General features: G+C 50.1%; 1 protein-coding gene across 1 annotated transcript; it reads left to right on the forward strand.

The window, feature by feature from the left end:
• Nucleotides 1-379: 379 nt before the first annotated feature.
• Nucleotides 380-22,210, forward strand: LOC119947385 (natural killer cell receptor 2B4-like). The gene is made up of 9 exons (XM_038769061.1): nt 380-431; nt 6,120-6,440; nt 8,000-8,266; nt 13,546-13,674; nt 16,086-16,153; nt 18,345-18,413; nt 20,703-20,768; nt 21,080-21,139; nt 22,130-22,210. Exons 1-9 carry the CDS (start codon nt 380-382, stop codon nt 22,208-22,210), a joined length of 1,113 nt encoding a protein of 370 aa, XP_038624989.1.
• The last annotated feature ends 410 nt before the right edge of the window (nt 22,211-22,620 follow it).

Below are 22,620 nucleotides of genomic sequence, written 5' to 3' on the forward strand. Positions count from 1 at the left end.
CTCCCCAAGGAGCAGAGGGCAGCAGGCAGGTGCGTTTGTAGGTTCCCCCCATCTCAGGTGAGGGGTGCGGGGCTGCAAATTCACCCACCACAGCCTGGGCCTGCTTCTGCACTCAGTTGTCTGTCCCCCCATGGGCAGTCACAAGAGCTGAGAGATGAAACTTTGAGGCTCTCCCTTCCCACCCTCCCCCCAAAACCACGCACAGGAACCGCCCCCCCTCACTGCTCACAGGAAGCTGCCGCCCAGGGGATGGAGAGAAACTCACTGACTCCCTGACTGCTAACCGACTGACTCACGGTGCCACTTGGGCCCCTGCTCCTGGCCAGCCCACCTCCCGTCCCCCCCTAGTCGGGTCCCCCACCCCACCTCATTTGGCAAGATGACGAGGACCACCTTTCTGTTCCTGCTCCTCTGCGCAGGCCACAACCAAGGTACAACCCCCAGTTGGGGGAGGAAAGAGGGGTCCTGGGAGTGGGGGACACCCTTCTTCTCTGGGAGGGGGATGTGAGATGGGGTCGGGGTCAGGAGTTGACCCTCCCCCTCAGCTGGTCCGGACACAGGGCTCTACGATGGCATCGGACAGGCCTAGCAGAGGGTGCGGGAGTCCCTGGTTCTAAGTCCGGATCTGCTGGGCAGTTACAGACCCTCGCTGGGCTTCTGTCTCCTGTGGAATGGGGGTGTGAGCCCCCTTTTCTCTTCCACCTAGAGTGGGAATCCCATGCGAGGAGGAGCCGGTGGCCTAGGGGGCTTTCCCAGGCCCTGCTCCAGCGCAGAGTCGGTGCGTGTGACAACTCACGTACCTGTCCGGCCTGGGGTTGCCCATTGCCCTGGACACCCCAACAAGGCTTGAGGGACCCCAGCAGCCGCTTAGGTCGGGAGTGGGGGCGCCGAGGGCAGAGCAGCCCCTCCTGAGGTGCCCCTCCTATGCCCTGAGGTAGCCCTGAAGGGCCAGAAGGGTGGGAAATGGGGGGCAGCTCCCCAGAGGACTCTGGGACCTGTATCCCCAACCTCAGCCTAGGGGAGAGACCGGGTGATAATAATAATAATAATAATGCTGGTATTTGTTAAGCGTTTACTATGTGCAAAGCACTGTTCTAAGCCCTGGGGAGCTTACAAGGTGATCAGGTTGTCCCACGGGGGGCTCCCAGTTTTAATCCCCATTTTACAGATGAGGTAACTGAGGCACAGAGAAGTTAAGTGGCTTGCCCAAGGTCACACAGCTAAGTGGCAGAGCAGGGATTCGAACCTATGTCCTCTGACTCCCAAGCCCGTGCTCCTTCCACTGAGCCATGCTGCCTCTCCGTGGGGGGAGATGAGGTGGGTGGAAGGGAAAGGTCAGGGGGTGACCCAGGATCCCCACTTCGAGGGAGAGGCTGGACTCTGGCCTTCCGGCCATCCCGTCTGGGGGTCAGGATTTCCCGGCATCCCTCCGGGGATGCTGGAGGCCTGGGAGTAGGAGGGAGAGGGAAGAGGGAGGGGAGAAGGGTCCCCCGGCTGGGAAAACCCCTGCCTTGCCGCTCTCGTCCTTAGAGCTTGGGCCAGGAGGAGGGGAGGCCAGCGGGGGTCTCCTTGACCGGTTGGTTGGGGCCGTGGGTGGCCATCTAGAAATGAACGGGGGAGGAGACTGTAAGCCCACTGTTGGGTAGGGACTTTCTCTATATGTTGCCAACTTGTACTTCCCAAGCGCTTAGTACAGTGCTCTGCACCCAGTAAGCGCTCAATAAATACGATTGATGATGATGATCATCATCATCATCATCAATCGTATTTATTGAGCACTTACTATGTGCAGAGCACTGTACTAAGCGCTTGGGAAGTACAAATTGGCAACACATAGAGACAGTCCCTACCCAACAGTGGGCTCACAGTCTAAAAGGGGGAGACAGAGAACAAAACCAAACATACCAACAAAATGAAATAAATAGGATAGATATGTACAAGCAAAATAAATAAATAAATAAATAGAGTAATAAATATGTACAACCATATATACATCTATACAGGTGCTGTGGGGAAGGGAAGGAGGTAAGATGGGGGGATGGAGAGGGGGTCGAGGGGGAGAGGAAGGAAGGGGCTCAGTCTGGGAAGGCCTCCTGGAGGAGGTGAGCTCTCAGCAGGGCCTTGAAGGGAGCTCGGGGGGTCGCGTAACTATGATGCGGCTAGTGGCTAGGAGTCGGAAGCTTGTGGATTCTAATCCCGGCTCTTCCCCTTGTCTGCTGTGTGACCTTGGTCAAGTCACTTCACTTCTCCGGGCCTCAGTTCCCTCATCCGTGAAAGGGGGATTGAGAATGTGAGCCCCATGTGGGACAGAGACTGTGGCCAACGTGATTTGCTTGTATTCACCCCCAGCACTTACGCAGTGCCTGGCACATAGTAAGCGCTTAACAAATGGTATTATTATTATCTATCTGGCAGCTCCGGCCCAGTGGTATCATCTCTACTCAATCAACGTTATTTATTGAGTGCTTACTGGGTGCAGAGCACTGTGCTAAGCGATAGGGAGCAGAGGGTCGTGGTTTCTAATCCCGGCTCCTCCACTTGTCTGCTGTGTGACCTTGGGCAAGTCACTTTACTTCATTCATTCAATCGTATTTAGTGAGCACTTACTGTGTGCAGAGCACTGTATTTCTCTGTGCCTCAGTTACCTCACCTGTAAAATGGGGATTGAAACTATGAGTCCCAAGAGGGACAGCCACTATGTCCAACCCAATTTGGTTGTATCCACCCCAGCGCTTAGTACAGTGTGTGGCACAAAGTGCTTAACAAATACCATAATTACAATAGAATAATTAAACAGATCCCTGTAGGTGACATACTCCCTCACTCTCCTTTGTTCTCGGGTCACTCATTCATTCATTCATTCAATCATATTTATTGAGCGCTCACTGCGTGCAGAACACTGTACTACTAAGAGCTTGGGAAAGTACGATCCAAAACCAAACAGCGACAATCCCTGCCCACAACGTCCTGGGGTGGTGAAGAGGAGGAGTTTCCTGGACTCCCAGCTTCCTTCTTTGCGTTTTCCAACCAACCCCAGAAAGGCCTCAAATCCCATGCCTCTGGCCCTGAGGCTCTTAACAGGCTCCCAAATCCCGATCTGTTTGCCTACTGGAACCTGAGCGCTGTACTGAGCACCTGCTATGTGCAGAGCACTGTGCTGGGTGCCTACTGTAATAATAATAATAATAATTTTGGTATTTGTTAAGCACCTACTATGTGCAAAGCACCGTTCTAAGCGCTGGGGAGGATACGAGGTGATCAGGTTGTCCAATGTGGGGCTCACAGTCTTAGTCCCCATTTCACAGATGAGGTAACTGAGGCACAGAGAAGTTAAGTGACTTGCCCGAAGTCACACAGCTGACAAGCGGCGGAACCGGGATTGTTCCGGTTCCAGCACTGTGTGCAGAGCACTGTGCTGGATGCCCATTGTGTCAGCCTAGACCCAGTACGTGGAGGATCCTCTCCACCCGTACCCCACGAGCGACCTTGTAACAGAAGGCGTACATTCTGTGTGAAGCCCTGGGGAAGTACAAGAAAAAGAAGCGGTCACAAGGAGCTGGCCTCGTGAGGGAGGAGACGGCTGTTAATATATTTACAAACAGAGCAAGCGGAGGATCAATCAAATTTATCGAGCGCTTACCATGTGCAAAGCACTGTACTGAGCGCTTGGGAGAGATGACGGTCAGCCCGTCGCGGGCAGGGAATGTGTCAGTTTCTGGTTATTTCGTCCTCTCCCAAGCGGCTAGTACAGTGCTGCGCACACGGTAAGTGCTCGATCCGACGGCACGAACGTGCCTTTCGGGAGGTGCCGGAGATGGGAACCCCCTTCCCATTTCCCCCAGCCCCATCGGGACGGCCCCGCCTGCCGAACGTGCCTGCTTTGGGCCTTCTCAAGCCTCTACAGGAAGTGGCTTTAGCAGCAGCTCATCGAGAGAAGCAGTGTGGTTTAGTGGAAAGAGCATGGGCTTTGGAGCCAAAGGTCATGGGTTCAAATCCTGGCTCCACCAATTGTCAGGTGTGTGACTTTGGGCAAGTCACTTAACTTTTCTGTGCCTCAGTTACCTCATCTGTAAAATGGGGATGAAGACTGTGAGCCCCCCGTGAGACAACCTGATCACCTTGTAACCTCCCCAGTGCTTAGAACCGGTGCTTTGCACACAGTAAGTGCTTAATAAATGCCATTATTATTATTCAATTCTCTCCTCCACTGCCTGCCCTCTCTGAGTTAGCTGGACCCACTCTTGGAGACAGGCAGCGTGGCTCAGTGGAAATAGCATGGGCTTTGGAGTCAGAGGTCATGGGTTCAAATCCTGCCTCTGCCACTTGTCAGCTGTGTGACTTTGGGCAAGTCACTTAACTTCTCTGTGCCTCAGTTACCTCATCTGTAAAATGGGGATTAAGACTGTGAGCCCACTGTGGGACAACCTGATCACCCTGTAACCTCCCCAGTGCTTAGAACAGTAATTTGCACATAGTAAGTGCTTAATAAATGCCATTATTATTATTACCCTTGCCCACTTTTCTGTCTGTCTTCCCTACCGGCCCTGGGAGACGAACCCCGACCACAAGTAAACTTGCAGCCACGATAGATAATAATAATTATGGTACTTGCTATGTGCCAACCACGACCACAAGTAAACTTGCAGCCATGACAGATAATAATAATTATGGTATTTGCTAAGCGCTTACTATATGCCAACCACTATTCTGAATGCTGGGATAGATACAAGTTAATCAGGTTGGACACAGTCTCTGTCCCACGTGGGGCTCGCACTCTCAATCCCCATTTTACAGATGAGGTAAATGAGGCACAGAGAAGTGAAAGATAGTAATAATCATGGTACTTGCTAGGCACTTACTATGTGCCAAGCACTTTTCTGAGCTCTGGGGTAGATACAAGTCAATCAGGTTGGACCCAGTCCCTATCCCACATGGGGTTCCCACGCTTGATCCCCATTTTACAGACGAAGGAACTGAGGCCCAGAGAAGTGAAGTGACTTGCCCAAGGTCACAGAGCAGACAAGGGGCAGAGCCGAGGAGAGAACCCAGGTCCTTCCGACTTCCACGCCCGAGCAGCGTTAAGCCATGGACCCTGGGATTTGAGGGAGGGAGGGTGTGACCTGCTGGGATGAGGGGTGGTTTTTGGGGGGGCCCTGATGGAAAAATTCCACTTCGCCCACCGCAGGGGAGCTAGCCAAGCCCCCTTCTGGGAAAGGCATGGCTTTTAGACTGTGAGCCCACTGTTGGGTAGGGACTGTCTCTATATGTTGCCAATTTGTACTTCCCAAGCGCTTAGTACAGTGCTCTGCACATAGTAAGCGCTCAATAAATACGATTGATGATGGGGGGGGGGCAGGGAGAAGGAGAAGGGTCACGTTGGGGCAAGAACCAGAGGCCCCCACCCTGATTTGCTTGTCTCCACCCCAGTGCCTGGCACATAATAATAATAATAATAATAATAATGGCATTTATTAAGCGCTTACTATGTGCAAAGCACTGTTCTAAGCACTGGGGATGTTACAAGGTGATCAGGTTGTCCCACAGGGGGCTCACAGTCTTCGTCCCCATTTTACAGATGAGGTAACTGAGGCACAGAGAAGTTAAGCGACTTGCCCAAAGTCACACAGCTGACAATTGGCAGAGTCAGGATTTCAGGTTGTCCCACGGGGGGGGCTCACAGTCTTCATCCCCATTTGACAGATGAGGTAACTGAGGCCCAGAGAAGTGAAGCGACTTGCCCAAAGTCACACAGCTGACAATTGGCAGAGTCAGGATTTCAGGTTGTCCCACGGGGGGCTCACAGTCTTCATCCCCATTTGACAGATGAGGTAACTGAGGCCCAGAGAAGTGAAGCGACTTGCCCAAAGTCACACAGCCGACAATTGGCGGAGTCAGGATTTGAACCCATGACCTCTGACTCCAAAGCCCATGCTCTTTCCACTGAGCCACACTGCTTCTCTAATAGTAAGTGCTTAACAAATACCGCAGTTATTATTACTGCTATCGGGGCTCACCGGCGTAGATTAACAACGTCTGAGAATTCCCTTCCCAAGGAGGCCATCCCTTCCTGCCACCAATCCGCTCACCCCGGTTTCTTCCCATTCTCTCGGTTCCCCCAGGTTCCGCTCCAACCTTAAACGTGGCCGGCGTCTCGGGGGGCTCGCTGTGGCTGCAGCCCCCAGCCCTGCCTCGCGCACCCCTAAAAGTCAACTGGTACAGACAGTCCCCAGCCCAACAATTTGTCCGGATAGTGAGTTGGGATAGTGAGCCGGCGGAGACCGACGCCAGCCAAGTTTCTGGAGGCGGATACCATTTCAGCTCCGAGAACTTTTCCCTTCAAATCCTCGAAGTGGAGAAGGCCTGCGGAGGGCTGTACGAACTGGAGATCACAGAAAGAAGCGGTCAGAAGGCCAAGATGAAGTTCAACCTCTCCGTCTTTGGTGGGTGTCCCCGATGGGGTCGTTGAGTTGGACTTTGCAAGCGCTTAGTATGGTGCTCTGCACACGGTAAGCGCTCAGTAAGTACGACTGAACGGAAGTGACTTGCCCAAAGTCACACAGCTGACAAGTGGCGGAGCTGGGATTTGAACCCATGACTTCTGACTCCAAAGCCCGGGCTCTTTCCACTGAGCCATGCTGCTTCCCCGTTCCATTCATTCCATCATATTGATTGAGCGCTTACTGTGTGCAGAGCACTGTACGAAGCGCTTGGGAAGTACAAATCGGCAACAAATACTAATAGAGCCCCTTCCTTCCTCTCCCGCTCGTCCCCCTCTCCATCCCCCCCATCTTACCCCCTTCCCTTCCCCACAGCACCTGTATATATGTATATATGTTTGTACATATTTATTACCCTATTTATTTATTTATTTTACTTGTACATATCTATTCTATTTATTTTATTTTGTTAGTATGTTTGGTTTTGTTCTGTCTCCCCCTTTTCGACTGTGAGCCCACTGTTGGGTAGGGACTGTCTCTATATGTTGCCAACTTGGCCTTCCCAAGCGCTTAGTACAGTGCTCTGCACACAGTAAGCGCTCAATAAATACGATTGATTGATTAATAATAATAATAATAATAATAATGGTATTTGTTAAGCGCTTACTATGTGCAAAGCACTGTTCTAAGCGCTGGGGAGGTTACAAGGTGATCAGGTTGTCTCACGGGGGGACTCACAGTTTCAATCCCCATTTTACAGATGAGGTAACTGAGGCACAGAGAAGTTAAGTACGAAGCTCTTGGGAAGTACAAATCGGCAACAAATACTAATAGAGCCCCTTCCTTCCTCTCCCGCTCGTCCCCTTCTCCATCCCCCCCATCTTACCCCCTTCTCTTCCCCACAGCACCTGTATATATGTATATATGTTTGTACAGATTTATTACTCCATTTATTTATTTATTTTACTTGTACATATCTATTCTATTTATTTTATTTTGTTAGTATGTTTGGTTTTGTTCTCCGTCTCCCCCTTTTCGACTGTGAGCCCACTGTTGGGTGGGGACTGTCTCTATATGTTGCCAACTTGGACTTCCCAAGCGCTTAGTACAGTGCTCTGCACACAGTAAGCGCTCAATAAATACGATTGATTGATTGATTGAGTCAGTGAAGTTGACCGAGGCCTCTAGCAGGAGAGGGGCTGTGTTGGATAAGTCCGGAGCACTGTGCCGGGTGATTGGGAGAGCACGATAGGCCAAAAACCCAGGCTTCCTGTCCGCACGGATGGACCGTCTACAGGTCTTCTGGTGGCGATGGCCGTGGTGAAAATCCTGGTGGTGATGCTGAAAACCCCAGTTTTGGGGGCGGAGGGATGAGCGGCGGTGATGATCCGGGGGCGGTGATGATGATGATGGTATTTGCTAAGCGCTTACTATGTGCCAAGCACTATTCTAAGCGCTGAAGCACTGTTCTAGGCGCTGGTGATGACGAGGATGTCGCGGTAGCTCGGAAACCCCCCCTCGGCCTCCCCCGACCCCCATCTGCCTGGAATCTCTGCTTCTAGATATGATCCGGACACCAAGTCTTCAGGTGAAATACGGCGCCAGGAATGCCAGCCACTGCCTGGCCAACCTTTCCTGCTCCACCACGGGGAACGATCCAGTGGCGTATTCCTGGTACCCACAGGCGAAGCCCAAGACACTCATCGGGAACTCCACCCGCCTGGTGCTGGTGCTGAACGTTGCCGACCACCCGGAGACCTTTGCCTGCAACGTCAGCAACCCGGTCGCTTGGGCACAAGCGGAAATCACCATTCAGTGTCCACGCCAGGGTGAGCAGGGTGCCGCCTCAATCGATCGATCGATCAATGGTATTCATTTTTTATTTTTTGTGGTATTTAATCAATGGTATTTTTTAAAAAAAATTTCAGGGTATCTGTTAAACGCTCACTATGTGTCAAACACTGTTGAGAACTTGCTTTGGGTAGAGCACTGTAGCGAACGCTTGGGAAACTGGCTTACTACCAAGTTAGCGTATGCGATTCCTGTCCACCAGGAGCTTACAGTCTACAGGAGAAGTCTTTTTTTTATGGTAGTTGGGGAGCGCTTACAATATGCCATGTGTTTATTGTTATTTTTTGTGTTTCTGTGTTTCTAAACGATATTTATAAATTTATTTGTTGATTGTTCTTTCATACTCTCCAAAGCACTTAGTACAGTGCTCTGAACACGGTAAGCACTCAATAAATACGACTGAATGAATGAATGCCCGGCACTGAACTAAGCGCTGAGGTAGGTACAAAGTAGCGTAGCATAATGGAGAGAGCAGGGTCCTGGAGTCAGAAGGTCATGGATTCTAATCCCGGCTCCTGCACTTATCTGCTGTGTGGCCTTGGGCAAGTCACTTCACTTCTCTGAGCCTCAGTGACCTCATCTGTAAAATGGGGATCGAGACTGTGAGCCCCATGGGGGACAAGGGACTGCGTCCCACCCAATTTGCTTGTATCCACCCCAGCACTTGGTACAGTGCCTGGCACATAGTAAGCATTAGAACAGTGCCAGCGCTAAGAACAGTGCTCTGCACATAGTAAGTGCTTAACAAATGCCATTATTATTATTATTAAATACCATTATAATTATTATAAGATAACCACGTTAGACACAGTCCGTGTCCCACATGGAGCTCAAAGCTTGTAATCCCCTCTAGACTGTAAGCTTACTGTGGGCAGGGAACGTGTCTACCAACTCATTCATTCATTCATTCATTCAATCATATTTATTGAGCACTTACTGTGAGCAGAGCACTGTACTAAGCGCTTGGGAAGTACAAGTTGGCAACATACAGAGATGATCCCTATCCAACAGCGGGCTCACAGTCTAGACTCTGTTATACTGTACTCTCCCAAGCGCTCAGTACAGTGCTCTGTGCCCAGTAAGCTCTCGATAAGGCCAGTAAGCTCTCCCCCTCGTCCCCCTCTCCATCCCCCCCATCTTACCTCCTTCCCTTCCCCACAGCACCTGTATATATGTATAGATGTTTGTACATATTTATTTATTTATTTTACTTGTACATATCTATTCTATTTATTTTATTTTGTTAGTATGTTTGGTTTTGTCTCCCCCTTTTAGACTGTGAGCCCACTGTTGGGTAGGGACTGTCTCTATATGTTGCCAATTTGTACTTCCCAAGCGCTTAGTACAGTGCTCTGCACACAGTAAGCGCTCAATAAATACGATTGATGATGGTGATGATAAATACAAACTGACTGATTTTACCAATGAGACAACTGAGGCCCGCGAGAAGTGAAGCGACTTGCCGGAGGTCACCCTGCGGACAAATGGCAGGGCCAGGACTAGAACCCAGGTCCTCTGACTCTATTAGGCCACACTGCTTCTCATCTTCACAAGGGACACCCCCCCTATGCTATTCTAGTATTCTATTTATTTTATTTTGTTAAAATGTTTTGTTTTGTTCTCTGTCTCCCCCTTCTAGACTGTGAGCCCACTGTTGGGTAGGGACCGTCTCTATATGTTGCCAACTTGGACTTCCCAAGCGCTTAGTATACTGCTCTGCACACAGTAAGCGCTCAATAAATATGATTGATTGATTGATCGATTGATTCTAGGACTTCCTGCCCCTTTCTGCTGCCTTCTGAGGAGTGGGGAGAAGGAGGAACTCAGATTGCTTTGTTTTCAGGGCTGATCTGATTCAGTCGTACTTACTGAGCGCTTACTGTGTGCAGAGCACTGTACTAAGTGCTCCTGGAGAAGGACGTGGGAGATGGGCAGGGAATGTGGCTACCAACACCGTTGTATCGACCTCTCCCAAGTGCTTAGAGAAGCAGCGTGACGTAGTGGATGAACCCAAGCCTGGGAGTTAGAAGGTCATGGGTTCTAATCCTACCTCCACCACTTATCTGCTGTGTGACCTTGGGCAAGTCACTTCACTTCTCTGGGCCTCAGTTACCTCATTTGTAAAAACGGGGATTGAAACTGTGAGCCTCACATGGGACAGGTACTGTGTCCAGCCCGATTTGCTTGTCTCTACCCCAGTGCTCAGTACAGTGCCTGGTACACAGTAAGCGCTCAACAAATACCATAATCATTAATCATTATTATTACAGTGCTCTGTACACAGTAAGCGCTCAATAAATGAGAAGGAGCACGGCTCAGTGGCAAGAGCCCGGGCATGGGAGTCAGAGGACCTGGGTTCTAATTCCAGCTCCACCGCTTGTCAGCTGTGTGACTTTGGGCAAGTCACTTCACTTCTCTGGGCCTCAGTTACCTCATCCGTAAAACGGGGATGAAGACTGTGAGCCCCACGTGGGACAACCTGAAGACCTCGTATCTACCCCAGTGCTTAGAACAGTGCTTGGCTTAGTAAGTGCTTAACAAATACCATCATTATTATTAATAAATGCGCTTGATTGACGCCACGCCCCAAAGGACCAGAGAAACTTGAAGCTTGGGAGCAGGCAAGGGTCACCGTCATACCTGGGGTGTCTACGTGCCCAATCTCAAATTCAGAGCCAACAGAAGGAAACTCTTAAATCCCTGCAACGGTTTTGTCCAGGGGGAGAGAGGAAGTCAGTCAGCCTGCGGAACTTATGTCGGCAGGACGCCTTGTGAACAAAAGTATCAGCAAGTTCTAGGGGGGTTTGGTGCGAATAAGGGGTCCATACGGGAGCTGTGGAGGGTCCATCTTAAGGACCAGGTCAAGAAGGATGATCATCTCTCGGTTCATTCATTCATATTTATAGAGCACTTACTGTGTGCAGAGCACTATACTATCAATCAATCAATCAATCAATTGTATTTATTGAGCGCTTACTGTGTGCAGAGCACTGTACTGAGCGCTTGGGAAGTACAAGCTGGCAACATATAGAGACAGTCCCTACCCAACAGTGGGCTCACAGTCTAGAAGGGGGAGACAGAGAACAAAACCAAACATACTAACAAAATAAAATAAATAGAATAGATAGGTATAAGTAAAATAAATAAATAGAGTAATAAATATGCACAAACATATATACAGGTGCTGTAGGGAAGGGAAGGAGATAGGATGCGGGGGATGGGGAGGGGGAGGAGGGGGAGAGGAAGGAAGGGGCTCAGTCTGGGAAGGCCTCCTGGAGGAGGTGAGCTCTCAGTAGGGCCTTGAAGGGAGGAAGAGAGCGAGCTTGGCGGATGGGCAGAGGGAGGGCATTCCCGGCCCGGGGGAGGACGTGGGCCGGGTACTAAGCACTTCGTTCCTGGGAGGATGCCAGCACAACTCCTTAAAAACTCCAAACTCTATCAAGCAAAAACTCTGTCAAGCAAAAATGCTCTCCATCATCATCATCATCATCAATCGTATTTATTGAGCGCTTACTGTGTGCAGAGCACTGTACTAAGCGCTTGGGAAGTACAAGTTGGCAACATCCAGAGACGGTCCCGACCCAACAGTGGGCTCACAGTCTAGAAGGGGGAGACAGAGAACAAAACCAAACATACTAACAAAATAAAATAAATAGAATAGACATGTACAAGTAAGATAAATAAATAGAGTAATAAATATGTACAAACATATATACAGGTGCTGTGGGGAAGGGAAGGAGGTAAGATGCGGGGGGATGGAGAGGGGGACGAGGGGGAGAGGAAGGAAGGGGCTCAGCCTGGGAAGGCCTCCAGACCTTCCCCAATCATTCAATACGATTGAATGAATGAATGAATGAATGAATGAATGAATAATACATCCCCTTGCCTCCTCCTACCTCACTTCCCTTCTCTCCTTCTCCAGCCCAGCCCGTATCCTCCGCTCCCAGGCCGCCGCTAACCTCCTCACTGTGCCTCGTTCTCTCCTGTCCCGCCGTCGACCCCTCGCCCGCATCCTACCTCTGGCCTGGAAAGCCCTCCCTCCTCACATCAGCCAAACTAGCACATTTCCCCCCTTTGAAGCCCTACTGAGAGCTCACCTCCTCCAGGAGGCCTTCCCAGACTGAGCCCCCTTTTCCTCCGCTCCTCCTCCCCTCCCCAGCGCCCCGACTCTCTCCCTCTGCTCTGCCTCCGTCCCTGCCCCACAGCACTTGTGTATCTATGTACATATTTATAATTCTATTGATTTTATTAATGATGTGCATATATCATCAATCGTATTTATTGAGCGCTTACTGTGTGCAGAGCACTGGACTAAGCGCTTGGGAAGTACAAATTGGCAACATATAGAGACAGTCCCTACCCAACAGTGAGCTCACAGTCTATATCTAGGCAGAGAAGCAGCGTGGCTCAGTGGAAAGAGCAGGGGCTTTGGAGTCAGAGGTCATGAGTTCAAATCCCGGCTCTGCCAACTGTCAACCGTGTGACTTTGGGCAAGTCACTTAACTTCTCTGTGCCTCAGTTACCTCATCTGTAAAATGGGGATTAAGACTGGGAGCCCCCCGTGGGACAACCTGATCATCATCATCATCAATTGTATTTATTGAGCGCTTACTGTGTGCAGAGCACTGTACTAAACGCTTGGGAAGTACAAGTTGGCAACATATAGAGACAGTCCCTACCTAGCAGTGGGCTCACAGTCTCAAAGGGATCACCTTATTACCTCCCCAGAGCTTAGAACAGTGCTTTGCACATAGTAAGTGCTTAATAAATGCCATCGTTATTATTATTATTATCTATAATTCTATTTATATTGATGCTATTGATGCCCGTCTACTTGTTTTGTTTTGTTGTCCGTCTCCCCCGTTCTAGACTGCGAGCCCGTTCTTGGGTAGGGATTGTCTCTATCTGGTGCCGAATTGTATTTTCCAAGTGCTTAGTACAGTGCTCTGCACCCACGAAGCGCTCAATAAATACGATCGAATGAATGAATGAATGTCGTTGCCATGGAGACAGATCCCTAGGCCGGCTGGACTAGCACATGGCCTACACTCCAAGCTCCAGTCTCCCCCTTAATTCCTCCCCTCCCGTGTGCCTGAGAGGAGGAGAAGGGTGATAGTCTGGCCCTGGGGGGTCTCCCCACCGGCCCCGGGGTCCCCAGAATGGCGGCCCAGAGGCCCCCCGGCCCCCCACCCACAACCCCTTGTCTCTTGGGCGGACCTTGTACTCAGACCTGTTACCCACTTCCCCCCTTCTTCAGCTTCGTGGTTTATCCCCACCCTGGCTCTCACTGCAGCCACTGCGGCCACTCTGCTCTGCCTCCTTGGCTGCTTCCTGGTGAGGAAGAAGAGGAGGAAGAAGAGGACAGAGGATGCTCCGGCCACCCTGGGTGAGCACAAGGACTCGAACCCAAGCCGGCTCGCCGGCCCGCCAACTCTGTCCTCGACCCGCTCAGAACTGGGCCTCCCAGCTCCGGTGGGCGGGAGGTTCTTGCGTTTGTCTAACTGCAATCTCTCCTGCTGCAAACCAAGCCCGACGCCTTCCGGGCCCCAGGGGGATGTAAGCTCACGTGGGAAGCGAATGTGTCAGTTTTACTGTTAAGGCGGACTCTCCCAACCACTTAGTACAGTGCTCTGTACATAGTTGGCACTCATTAAATACTACTGACTGATCAGTTGACTGAGGAGAGATGGCCAGCCTCCTTCCTGAGCAAACCCGGTTTTGGAGACTCGACATCTCCATCTCCCATCCCCCTTGCCCGGGTTGGGTAGGGCCAGTTTTCCATCCCTCTCGTCCCTTCCGCCCCTCAGCCCCTAACAATCCCTTTTTTTTTTTAAATGGTATTTAAGTGCCTACGTTAGAGGCACTGTACTGAAAACTGGGGTAGATACAAGGTAATCGGGCAGTCACAATCCAGGTTCCCCCTGGACCTCACGGTTTCTCGTCCCCATTTTACCAATGAAGGAACCGAGGCCCAGAGAAGCAAAGTGGCCCAAGGTCACCCAGGAGACAAGTGGCAGAGGCAGGATTAGAACCCAGGTCCTTCTCACTTCTAGGCCCGGGCTCTACCACCCTGCTTTTCAACCGGTCCCTAGCAGTAGCCTGTTCAACTCGACCTCCCTGGCTTGTTGGTTCCGGGGGTGAGTCAAGTTCCTGACAGAGAGAACCTAATATTGACCTGGCAGACCACCTAGCCTCAACCTCCCCAAACCTCTCCAAGGGGTCCTAGTCTTGAGGAGGGGGACCTGCCTCTTCCCTGCCATCCCAAAAGGCAGCCCGAGGGGGAAAAACCTTGGATTTGCAGTAAGTGGGATGAGGGGTAGACCGCAGAAAGAACTTCCCACAGGCAAGGATTGTCACACTCTGGCATTGACCAGCAGGGGAGGGTGGAATGTTTCCTTCATTATTGCTATCATCTTTGTCATCATCATTATTAATAATAATAATAATAATCAGTTGTATTTATCAAGTGCTTACTATGTGCAGAGCACTGTACTAAGCGCTTGGAAGAGTACAATACAACAGAATGAGTAGCCACATTCCCTGCCCATAACAAGTTCATTATTATTGTTATTTTATTTGTTAAGTGCTTACTATGTGTGAGCTCACTGTGGGCAGGGAATGTGTAAAACCAACTCTGTTGAATTGTATTCTCCCAGGTGCTTAGTATAACGCTCTGAACACATTAAGCGCTCAATAAATACCGCTGATGATGAGCTGATGATAAGCACTGTCCTAAGCGCTGGGGTAGAGACAAATTAATCAGGTGGGACACAGTCCCTGTCCCTCATGGGGCTCACGACCAAAGTAGGAGGAAGAACCGGTATTTAATTCTCATTTTACTGTTGAGGAAACTGAGGCCCAGAGTAGTGAAGCGACTTGCCCAAGGTCACCCAGAGGACAAGCGGCAGAGTCCGGGCTCTTTCCACTAAGCCCGTTGTTCAGAGAAGCAGTGTGGCTCAGTGGAAAGAGCCCGGGCTTTGGAGTCAGAGGTCGTGGGTTCAAATCCCAGCTCCTCCAAATGTCAGCTGAGTGACTTTGGGCAAGTCACTTAACCTCTCTGTGCCTCAGTTACCTCATCTGCAAAATGGGGATTAAAACTGTGAGCCCCCCCCCACCGTGGGGCACTCTGATCACCTTGTAACCTCTCCAGCGCTGGGAACAATGCTTTGCATATAATAAGCACTCAACAAATATTATTATTCCCCCCTTTTATCATCAATCGTATTTATTGAGCTCTTACTATGTGCAGAGCACTGTACTAAGCACTTGGGAAGTACAAATTGGCAACATATAGAGACAGTCCCTACCCAACAGTGGGCTCACAGTCTAAAAGGGGAAGACAGAGAACAAAACCAAACATACTAACAAAATAAAATAAATAGAATAGATATGTACTAGTAAAATAAATAAATAAATAAATAGAGTAATAAATATGTACAAACATATATACATATATACAGGTGCTGTGGGGAAGGGAAGGAGGTAAGAAGGAGGGGATGGAGAGGGGGACGAGGGGGAGAGGAAGGAAGGGGCTCAGTCTGGGGCACAGTCTTTTAGACTGTGAGCCCACTGTTGGGTAGGGACTGTCTCTATATGTTGCCAACTTGGACTTCCCAAGCGCTTAGTACAGTGCTGTGCACACAGTAGGCGCTCAATAAATACGATTGATTGATTGATTAAGCCACACTGCTTCTCCCTCAGGGCAGGACAACCCGGGCTGGGTGGGAGGGGGCAGGGGGATGACTGTGTTGACCTCAGAGCGGGGTCACATCCACCCCCTGTTTCTTCCTCCTCCAGAACAGACCCTGACCAACTCTCTGACGGTTTATGAAGAGGTGAGAGACGACGCTCTGAGAATGAACAAAGTATGTCACCCGCCCGGGGAGGAGGAAAATCTCTTGCCAGCCTTGCCCACCACCTATCCATCCCTGCTCCCCCAATCCGGAATGCCTTTCCCCTTCCACTCAGCAGATCGCAACTCTTCCCCGCCATCTAAACCTTCCTATATTCATCCCACCCTCAGCCCCGCAGCACTTACCCATTGTTGGGTAGGGATTGTCTCTATCCGTTGCCGAATCGGACTTTCCAAGCGCTTAGTACAGTGCTCTGCACACAGTAAGCGCTCAGGAAATATGAATGAATGAATGAACTTATGTCCAAATCCTTTAATTTCATGTCCACCTCCCCTTCTAGGCTGTTGAGGGCAGGGAACGTGTCTACCCGCTCTGTCACGGTGTACTCTCCCAAGCACTTAGTACACTGCCCTGCGTGCCGTAAGTGCCCAATAAATACCATCAATTGGTTGATTTTGACGGATAAAATGCCACCTCCTCCTACAAGTCTTCCCCGATTAACTCCCAATCACCCGGGTCACACCAGAGTCTCGGTCATCTCTAGCACATCAGTATTTATTCACCTAAGCGCTTAGTACAGTGTTCCGCACATACTAAGCGCTCAATAAGTACCACTGATTGGTTAATCTATCGACACCCTCCATCATCATTTACTTGTTCATGGATAATCCATTGTTCAGCAGATTGATTCTGATTATTCTGACATTTTATGTCTTCCCCTTTTTTTTTAATGGCATTTGTTAAGGGCTTACTATCAATCATTCAATCAATCAATTGTATTTACTGAGCCCGTACTGTGTGCAGAGCACTGTACTAAGCGCTTGGGAGAGTGCAATATAGCAGAGTTGGTAGACACATTCCCTGTCTGAAATGATACTATGTGCCAAGCACTGTTCTAAGCGCTGGGGCAGACAAAGATAATAATAATAATGATGATGGCATTTGTTAAGTACTTACTATGTGCAAAGCACTGTTCTAAGCGCTGGGGAGGATACAAGGTGATCAGGTTGTCCCACGGGGGGCTCACAGTCTTCAACCCCATTTTACAGATGAGGGAACTGAGGCACAGAGAAGTCAAGTGACTTGCCCAAAGTCACACAGCTGACAACTGGCGCTTACTATGTGCCAGACACTGTCAGGTCGGAGACCGTCTCCGTCCCACATGAGGTTAAGTAGGAGGGAGAACGGGGATTGAATCCCCATTTTTACAAGTTGAGGAAACCGAGGCCTAGAAAAGCGAAGTGACTTGCCCAAGGTCACAAAGCAGATAAACTGGGATTAGAACCCAAATTCTTCAGCTTCCAAGCCAGGGCTCTCTCCACTAGGCCACACTGCTTTCCATTTGAGTGAAAGCTCCAGCTGTGCATTCCCAGGCGCTCAGTATAGTGCCCTGAATGCAGGAGGTGCTCAATAAATACTACTGCTTCTACTTCTAAAGGGAACCATCAATCGATCAACAGGATTTATTGAGCTCCTACTGTGTGCAAGAGTAACAGCACAAGAAGCCGCATGACGAGTGGATAGAGCGTGGTGGGTCTGGGACTCAGCAGGCCATGGGTTCTAATCCTGCTCCGCTACTTATCTGCTGTGTGACCTTGGACAAGTCACTTCACTTCTCTGAGCCTCCATTACCTCATCTGGAAAATGGGGATTGAGACTGTGAGTCCCACATGGGATAGGGACTGTGTCCAGCCTGATTTGCTTGTATCTACCCCAGGGTCGGGCACAGAGTAAGCGCTTAACAAATACCATAGTTATTATTATTACTGTACTAAACGCTGGGAAAAGAATGTGTCTGTTTATTGTCATATAGAGAAGCAGTGTGGCTCAGTAGGAAAGAGCCCGGGCTTTGGAGTCAGAGGTCATGGGTTCAAATCCTGGCTCTGCCAATTGTCAGCTGGGTGACTTTGGGCAAGTCACTTAACTTCTCTGTGCCTCAGTTACCTCATCTGTAAAATGGGGATTAAGACGGTGAGCCCCACCAGGGACAACCTGATCACCTCGTAACCTCCCCAGTGCTTAGAACAGTGCTTTGCACATAGTAAGCGCTTAATAAATGCCATTATTATTATATCGTGCTTTCTCAAGTGCTTAGTGCAGTGCTCTGCACACAGTAAGCGCTCAATAAATACAATCGAATGAATGAATGAATCGGGGGGAATGGGGTGCTTGTGTAAGTGTATTTTTTTGTCCCGTGTTGCAGAGGAGAAGCAGCCAGAGAGGAGGCCAAGATGACGTCACCATATATTCCGTGGTCCACCTCCAAACCCAGGTACGGTGGCCCACAGCCCAGGCAGAATTCGAACTCGAGTCCCGGAGATCAGAGGGGCTCTCTCTATTTCCCCGCTGTTCTCTGCATCCTCCCAAGCTCAAGGGAAGCAGCATGGTGAAGTGGATAGCACACAGGCCTGGGAGTTAGAAGGTCACGGGTTCTAATCACGGCTCCACCACTTGTCTGGTGCGTGACCTTGGGCAAGTCACTTCACTTCCGTGGCTCAATGGAAAGAGCATGGGCTTGGGAGTCAGAGGTCATGGGTTCAAGTCCCTGCTCTGCCAATTGTCAGCTGTGTGACTTTGGGCAAGTCACTTCTCTTCTCTATGTTAGTATGTTTGGTTTTGTTCTCTGTCTCCCCCTTTTAGACTGTGAGCCCACTGTTGGGTTGGGACTGTCTCTATATGTTGCCAACTTGTACTTCCCAAGCGCTTAGTACAGTGCTCTGCACACAGTAAGCGCTCAATAAATACGATTGATTGATTGATTGATTGATTCTCTGGGCCTCAGTTCCCTCATCTGTAAAATGGGGATGAAGACTGTGAGCCCCTCATGGGACAATCTGATCACCTTGTATTTCCTTCAGCGCTTAGAACAGTGCTTTGCACATAGTAAGAGGTTAACAAATGCCATCATTATTATTATTATTCTCTGGGCCTCAGTTCCCTCATCTGGAGAATGGGGATAGAGACTGTGAGACCCACGTGGGACAGGGACTGTGTCCAACCCGATTTGCTTGTATCTGCCCTAGTGCTTAGTACAGTGCCTGGCACATAATAAGCGTTTAACAAACACCATAATTATTATTATTATATCTTGCTCTCAACCTTCCCGCTTCCTACCTCTTGCTCGCACTACCCTCCTTGGTCTGCAATTCCCTGCCTCTCCCCAAATCTGCCTCTCCCAAGCACTTAGTATAGTGCTCTGCACACAGTAAGCGCTCAATAAATACGACTGAATGAGTGAAACCAGTCTGCCCACAGTGTGCCCTCTCCTCAAAGCCCTTTTGAGATCTCAGCATTTTTTTTTACAGTATTTGTTAAGTACTTCCTAAGTCGGTCAGTCAGTTGTATTTAGGAAGCGCTTAGTGTGTGCAGAGCACTGTAATAAGCGCTTGGGAGAGGACAGTAGAGCAATAGAACAGACGCATTGCCTGCCCACAAGGAGCTTACAGTCTAGAGGGGGAGACGGATGTTAATAGACATAAATAAATGAGGGATATGGACAAAAGTGGTGAGGGGCTGGGAGGGGGGATGAATAAAGGGAGCAAGTCGGGTGACGCAGAAGGGAGTGGGAGAAGAGGAAAAGGATGGGCTTAGTCCCTTAGAGAAGCAGCGTGGCTCAGTGGAAAGAGTACGGGCTCTGGAGTCAGAGGTCATGGGTTCAAATCCCAGCTCTGCCACTTAGCTGTGCGACTTTGGGCAAGTCACTTAACTTCTCTGGGCCTCAGTTACCTCATCTGGAAAATGGGGATTAAGACTGTGAGCCCCCCATGGGACAACCTGATCACGTTGTAACCTCCCCAGTGCTTAGAACAGTGCTTTGCACATAATAAGTGCTTAGTAAATGCCATCATTATTATCCATCCCCCCCATCTTACCTCCTTTCCTTCCCCACAGCACCTGTACATATATTTGTTACTCTATTTATTTATTTTACTTGTACCTATCTATTCTATTTATTTGATTTTGTTAGTATGTTTGGCTTTGTTCTCTGTCTCCCCCTTTTAGACTGTGAGTCCACTGTTGGGTAGGGACTGTCTCTATATGTTGCCAACTTGTACTTCCCAAGCGCTTAGTACAGTGCTCTGCACACAGTAAGCGCTCAATAAATACGATTGATGATGATGATGATGACAATTGTCAGCTGTGTGACTTTGGGCAAGCCACTTAACTTCTCTGGGCCTCAGTTACCTCATCTGTAAAATGGGGATTAAGACTGTGAGCCCCCCCGTGGGACAACCTGATCACCTTGTAACCTCCCCAAAGCTTAGAACAGTGCTTTGCACATAGTAAGCGCTTAATAAATGCCATCATTATTATTATTATTATCCCACACGGAGCTCAGAGTCTAAATAAGGGGAAGAAGAGGTATTGAACCCCCGTTTTACAGATGACATCACTGAGGCCCAAGCAAACAAAGTGACTTGCCCAAGGTCACAGAGCCTATACCTGGTGGAGGCGGGATTAGGACTCAGGTCCAAGTGTTTACTACAGTGGTTTGCACCAATAAGCGCTCAATAAATGCGATTGAATGAATGAATGAAAGGTCGTGTGCTCTTTCCACTAGGACACGCTGCTTCCCACGTCTAATCCAGAATGCACGCTGTATTCATCCATCCAAAATCCCAAACATGTAAGTCCCCCCCGGTGAGGGGCGGGGGGTCTCTCATCCCCCTCCCCATCTCCTCCAGAGCCTCGGCTTCCCCCAGGGGCTGGGGTGGTGGGAGGGGAGGTGAAGGAAAGAGGTGATTGTCCATCCCACCCCTGATACGTCTGATTTCTTTAGCCCCTCCGCAAGGGGTGGTTGAAGGCCTACTTGCTATGCTCCCTCCCACCCCCACCCCAAATTCCTGATATCCCAACCCTCCCCTGCATCTCCCACTCCCCAACAACTTGCCATCTGCACCCCGTGACTACCAGCCTATCCGGGTTTTGGTTTTGCAGGCCCCCAAATCCAAGCAGAGGACCCCCAATCCCCCCCTTTCCGCCACCATCTACCAAGAGGTAAGCGTCTCTCCCAGTGTGGGTGGGACCCCCGCCCACCCCCTGTAAACCCCTCCCCCCTCAGTGAGCCCTGTCTTGATGGAGCAGCCCCCACCTCTGACCCGGGGCTCTCAGGGGGACCACCCCCCCCCCCGACCCGCATTCCATAATAATCATAATGATGGTATTTGTTAAGCGCTTACTATGTGCCAAACCCTGTTCTAAGCGCTGGGGTAGATCGGTAATCGGGTTGGACACGGTACCTGCCCCATTTGGGGCTCACAGTCTTAATCCCCATTTTCCAGATGAGATAACTAAGGCCCAGAGAAGTGAAGTGACTTGCTCAAGGCCACACAACAGATTGGTGGTAGAGTCGGAATTAGAACCCATGACTTTCCGACACCCAGGCTCCTATCTAGCCACTCCTCCACGCTCCTTCCCACTCCACCGCGCGGTTTCTCAATCTCTCCCCATTCCTGACTCAGCCACCTTGTCCGCTGGGTGACCTTGGGCAGGTCTCTTTGTTTCTCTGGGCCTCAGTTCCCTCATCTGGAAAATGGGGGTCAATCAATCAACCGTATTTATTGCGCGCTTACTGTGTGCAGAGCACTGTACTAAGCACTTGGGAAACACAAGTCGGCAACACATAGAGACAGTCCCTACCCAACAGCGGGCTCACAGTCTAGAAGAGGTGATGAAGATGGGGATGAAGTCACGGCCCCCGTCCGTGTGGGACAGGGGCCGTGTCCAACCCAGGCGGCTCATACCTACCCCAGCGTTTAGTACAGTGCCTGGCACATAGTAAGCGCCTAACAGGTACCATCATTCTCTGGGCCTCAGTTCCCTCATCTGTCAAATGGGGATGGAGACCGTGAGCCCCCCGTGGGACAACCTCATCACCTTGTAACCTCCCCAGCGCTTAGAACAGTGCTTTGCACGTAGTAAGCGCTTAACAAATGCCATCATCATCATCATCATCAAAACTAAAAAAATTCCCTCTCCACCCGGCAGGTCGGATGGACCCGGCCTTCAACCCTGGGAGCTTCCAGACTCTCCTGCAAGGAGCTGGAGGCATTTCACATCTATAACTAGCACTGAGGGTCCCCATCTTTCCTGGGGGGGGTCCCCGGGGTTGGGTGGAGGAGCGTTATTCGAGGGACGCTGCGGGCTCGCGGAGCCATTCATTCAATCGTATTTATTGAGCGCTTACTGTGTGCAGAGCACTGGACTAAGCGCTTGGGAAGTCCAAGTTGGCAACATAGAGAGACGGTCCCTACCCAACAGCGGGCTCACAGTCTAGAAGGGGGAAACTGAGCCATCATCATCATCATCATCATCAATCGTATTTATTGAGCGCTTACTATGTGCAGAGCACTGTACTAAGCGCTTGGGAAGTACAAATTGGCAACATATAGAGACAGTCCCTACCCAACAGTGGGCTCACAGTCTAAAAGGGGGAGTGCCATCAGGTCAGAGAGGAAAAAAAAAAACAATCACAAGGA

Source organism: Tachyglossus aculeatus, chromosome Y4, assembly GCF_015852505.1.
Source record: "Tachyglossus aculeatus isolate mTacAcu1 chromosome Y4, mTacAcu1.pri, whole genome shotgun sequence".
NCBI lineage: Eukaryota > Metazoa > Chordata > Mammalia > Monotremata > Tachyglossidae > Tachyglossus > Tachyglossus aculeatus.